At 76.1% G+C, this 4,353-nt stretch overlaps 1 protein-coding gene across 1 annotated transcript; it reads right to left on the reverse strand.

Moving 5' to 3' along the window:
• Nucleotides 1-333: 333 nt before the first annotated feature.
• On the reverse strand, nucleotides 334-3,611 carry C1H11orf42 (chromosome 1 C11orf42 homolog). Its single transcript, XM_048869021.2, has 3 exons — nucleotides 3,504-3,611; nucleotides 1,139-1,808; nucleotides 334-631 (listed from the first exon to the last, which is right to left on the reverse strand). The coding sequence occupies exons 1-3, from the start codon at nucleotides 3,573-3,575 to the stop codon at nucleotides 507-509; spliced, it is 867 nt and encodes a 288-aa protein (XP_048724978.1). The 5' UTR covers nucleotides 3,576-3,611; the 3' UTR covers nucleotides 334-506.
• Between the last annotated feature and the right edge of the window lie 742 nt (nucleotides 3,612-4,353).

Consider the following 4,353-nt stretch of genomic DNA (forward strand, 5'->3'; position numbering starts at 1 on the left):
GGTCCGGCCCTGCCTTGGGTCCTGCCCTGCCCTGAGCTTGGCCCCGCCCTGCCCTGAGCCCTGCCCTGCCTTGGGTCCGGCCCTACCCTGAGCCCTGCCCAGCCCTGAGCTCGGCCCCGCCCTGCCTTGGCCCCGGCCCTGCCCTGCCCTGGGTCCTGCCCAGCCCTGCCCTGCCCTGAGCCCTGATCTCGGCCCTGCCCTGCCTTGGGCCCTGCCCTGCCTTGGGCCCTGCCCTGCCGTGTCATGGGTCCTGCCCAGCCCTGCCCTGCCCTAAGCCCTGATCTCAGCCCTGCCCTGCCTTGGGTCCTGCCCTGCCGTGCCCTGGGTCCTGCCCAGCCCTGAGCTGGGTCCCACCCTGCCCTGAGTCCTGCCCTGCCCTAGGCCCTGCTGTGCCTTGGGTCCTGCCCTGGCCTGAGCCCTGCCCTGGCCAGGAGCCCCCCAGGAGACTCAGACGCTCAGCTGGGTTCAGTGCAGATGCCGTGTTGCATGGCGGGTCGGGGCCCGGTTCAGCCGTCGCTCTCGGACTCGGTGCTCAGGCTCTGCAGCAGTGGCAGGGACATGGCGTGCCGGTCCGGGTCCCCGCGGCTGGGGGCGGCTGGCTGGGCGCGGCTCCTGGTGAACGGCCACTTCGCTGGGGACAGAGAGGGGGCTGGCGTTGCAATGCCCTTGTGGGTCCCTATTGCCCTAGGGTGGGCACTAGCTGGGCACGCTCCGGCACAGAGCTAAGGGGAGCTGAGCCAGGCTGCCGAGGGGTACCGCGGAGCCCCAGGGTCACGCTGCCCTGGCTGGACCTGCAGGGGGCTCCCTGAGACTCCCAGAATCCCCCACCCATGGGCCGCCTAAATGACCTCCCAAATTGGCAGATGTCCCCCAGACCGGGCAGGGTCAATGTTTCAGGCCTGTCTGCCCATGACCCCCCAGCCCCCAAGCCAGACCCCCAGGGCTGGCCTCAGTCCATTGTCCATGGCCGCCCCCAGTGCCCACAGCCCCCACCCACGCTGGCCCAGTTACCTGTCCCCAGGTGGTGGCCAAGGCTGGGGCTGGCCCTATGAGCCCCACGGCCCCCCCAAGGCCAATGGCCCCCAAGGCCAATGGCCCCCCAGCGCCTCCCGGCCTCCGCCCACGCCAGCCCCCTTACCTCTCCTGGAGGCCCGGTGGAAGGGGCTCTGGCCCTTGGGGCTGCTGTTGGTGGGAGGCACCGGGGGCTCCAGCGACGCCAGCTTGAGCCAGGCCACCCTGGCGGGCAGCGCGGGGCCCACGGGCTTCTGGGGCCCGAGGAGGCCGTGGGGGCCGAGGCCGAACTTGAGGCAGCCGAAGGCGACGGGGCAGGGCCCCGGCAGGTGCAGGGCGCGCTGGGCCTGCCCCCGGGTAACGGCCAGCACCAGGCCGGAGCAGCAGAAGACCTCGTGCAGGAGGTAGAGGCTGCGCAGGCCCCGGAGCCAGGGCAGGTCGGGGCGCAGGGCCACCTGGCCAGGGCGCAGGGCCAGGAAGGCGACCTTCTTGTGCACATTGGCCAGCTGCAGGCGGATGTGGCAAGGGGCGCCCTCCACCAGCCGCGTCTCCTCGTAGCGCGCCTCGCCCCGCGCCCGGGCGCTGTATTCCTGCGTGCAGCACGCCAGCTCCGCCGGCTCCACCCCCCGCTCTGCCAGCTGTGGCAGCCCCCCCACCGGCACCAGGGGCCGGGCCCGCCCCAGCAGGCGTGCCGCCCGGCCCGGCCTCCTCACCAGCACGCTCAGCAGGTCGTAGGCCGCGGCGTCCTCCAGGAAGGGCACGGGCACCACGGCGGGGCCAAAGCACTCCTCCACCACCTGCCGGGACGGCGCGCTTAGAGGGGCTGGGGACGGTGACCCCCCATGGGCCACCGAGCCACGCACAGCCTGAAGGCCGTATGGCTGAACCCCCCGGCCCGGCCCGGAGATGCGGCTGGCTCTGGGGTGGGGCAGGGGGCTGGTTGTACAGGGACTGACCACGCCCGGAGCTGGGGCTGGCTCTGGGGCAGGGCGGGGGGCGGGTCGTGCAGGGACTGGCCCGGTCCGGAGATGTGGCCTGTTCTGGGGTGGGGCAGGGGGCGGGGTGCGGGTCGTGCGGGGACTGGCCCGGTCCGGAGCTGCGGCTGGCTCTGGGGTGGGGTGGGGTGGGGGGCGGGTCATACGGGGACTGGCCCGGCCCGGAGATGCGGCTGGCTCTGGGGCGGGGTGGGGGGCGGGTCGTGCGGGGACTGCCCTGGCCCGGAGATGCGGCTGGCTCTGGGGTGGGGCGGGGTGGGGAGCGGGTCGTGCGGGGACTGGCCCGGCCCGGAGATGCGGCTGGCTCTGGGGTGGCGGGGGGCGGGTCGTGCGGGGACTGGCCCAGCCCGGAGATGCGGCTGGCTCTGGGGCGGGGTGGGGCGGGGTGGGGGGCGGGTCGTGTGGGGACTGCCCCGGCCCGGAGATGCGGCTGGCTCTGGGGTGGGGCGTGCGAGGACTGGCCCGGCCCGGAGATGCGGCTGGCTGTGGGGCGGGGCGGGGTGGGGGGCGGGTCGTGCGGGGACTGGCCCGGCCCGGAGATGCGGCTGGCTGTGGGGCGGGGCGGGGTGGGGGGCAGGTCGTGCGGGGACTGGCCCGGCCCGGAGATGCGGCTGGCTCTGGGGCGGGTCGTGCGGGGACTGGCCCGGCCCGGAGATGCGGCTGGCTGTGGGGCGGGGTGGGGGGCGGGTCGTGCGGGGACTGGCCCGGCCCGGAGATGCGGCTGGCTCTGGGGCGGGTCGTGCGGGGACTGGCCCGGCCCGGAGATGCGGCTGGCTCTGGGGCGGGGCGAGGTGGGGGGCAGGTCGTGCGGGGACTGGCCCGGCCCGGGGATGCGGCTGGCTCTGGGGCGGGACGGGGGGCGGGGTGGGTCGTGCGGGGACTGGCCCGGCCCGGAGATGCGGCTGGCTCTGGGGTGGGGGGCGGGTCGTGCGGAGACTGGCCCGGCCCGGAGATGCGGCTGGCTCTGGGGCGGGGCGGGGTGGGGGGCGGGTCGTGTGGGGACTGGCCCGGCCCGGAGATGCGGCTGGCTCTGGGGTGGGGCGGGAGTGGGGTGGGGGGCGGGTCGTGCGGGGACTGCCCCGGCCCGGAGATGCGGCTGGCTCTGGGGTGGGGGGCGGGTCGTGCGGGGACTGGCCCAGGGGTGGGGCGGCTGGCTCTGGGGCGGGGCGGGGCGGGTCGTGCGGGGACTGGCTCTGGGGTGGGGCGGGGTGGGGTGGGGGGCGGGTCGTGCGGGGACTGCCCCGGCCCGGAGATGCGGCTGGCTCTGGGGTGGGGGGCGGGTCGTGCGGGGACTGGCCCGGCCCGGAGATGCGGCTGGCTCTGGGGCCTGCCCCCAGCACTGCAGCGGTGCTGTGGTCGCAGCACATCTCAGGGGCTCCCTTCCCCGCCCCGACTAGCCTTGGCCTGGGCTGCCCCCGGGGTGGACATGGGGCAGGGCATGTGACCCCCTGCAGGAACCCCCCGGAACCCCCCGCCCCACACCGGCCCTGCTCCCACCTTGTCTTTGATCAGTGCCCAGTTGGTATCGGCCTCTCCGATCTCCAGCGCCGAGGCCCCACCGTCCGCCATGTTCAGGGGCCGGCGTGGGGGCTGCACTGGCCCTGCCCGGAGAGCCCAGGCCTGGGGCCCCAGCTGGACATGGGGCCCGGCTGTGAGGTCACAAAGCCGCTGGCTCCATCAGCCCCCTCCCCTGGCCAGTCCCACCCTCCTGCCTCACGGCCACAGCCCAGGGCTCGCCCAGGACCAGCGCCCCCGGCCCTGGGGTGCCCCCTGGGGGGATGTGGCTGCACCCCTGGCCCTGGGGTGCCCCCTGGGGGGACGTGGCTGCGCCCCCGGCCCTGGGGTGCCCCCTGGGGGGACGTGGCTGCGCCCCCGGCCCTGGGGTGCCCCCTGGGGGGACATGGCTGTGCCCCGGCCCTGGGGTGTCCCCTGGGGGGACGTGGCTGCGCCCCGGCCCTGGGGTGCCCCCTGGGGGGACGTGGCTGCGGCCCTGGGGTGCCCCCTGGGGGGACGTGGCTGCGCCCTGGCCCTGGGGTGCCCCCTGGGGGGACGTGGCTGCGCCCCTGGCAGGGGGTGTGTGTCAGACCCTGCTAGTCACCCCCCTGGGCCTGCTCGGTGCCTGGCTGGGGGAGCTGGCGGTGGGGACCGTTGTGCAGCGGGTACGGCACTGGGGTAGTGGGTGGGGCTGCAGCCAGTCTCCCGGCCCCCGTCGGTGCAGGCCTGTCAGCACAGGGTCTGCATTCCCCCGGGGGGCGCCGGCGAACGGACCGGGGCGGGCAGGGTCACCGCGTCACCGCCCCACGGCTTGGGGGCTGCAGCCGGCGCCAGGCCCTGAGCCCAGACCTTG

Source organism: Caretta caretta, chromosome 1 (genome assembly GCF_965140235.1).
Source record: "Caretta caretta isolate rCarCar2 chromosome 1, rCarCar1.hap1, whole genome shotgun sequence".
In the NCBI taxonomy this organism is placed as follows: Eukaryota; Metazoa; Chordata; order Testudines; family Cheloniidae; genus Caretta; species Caretta caretta.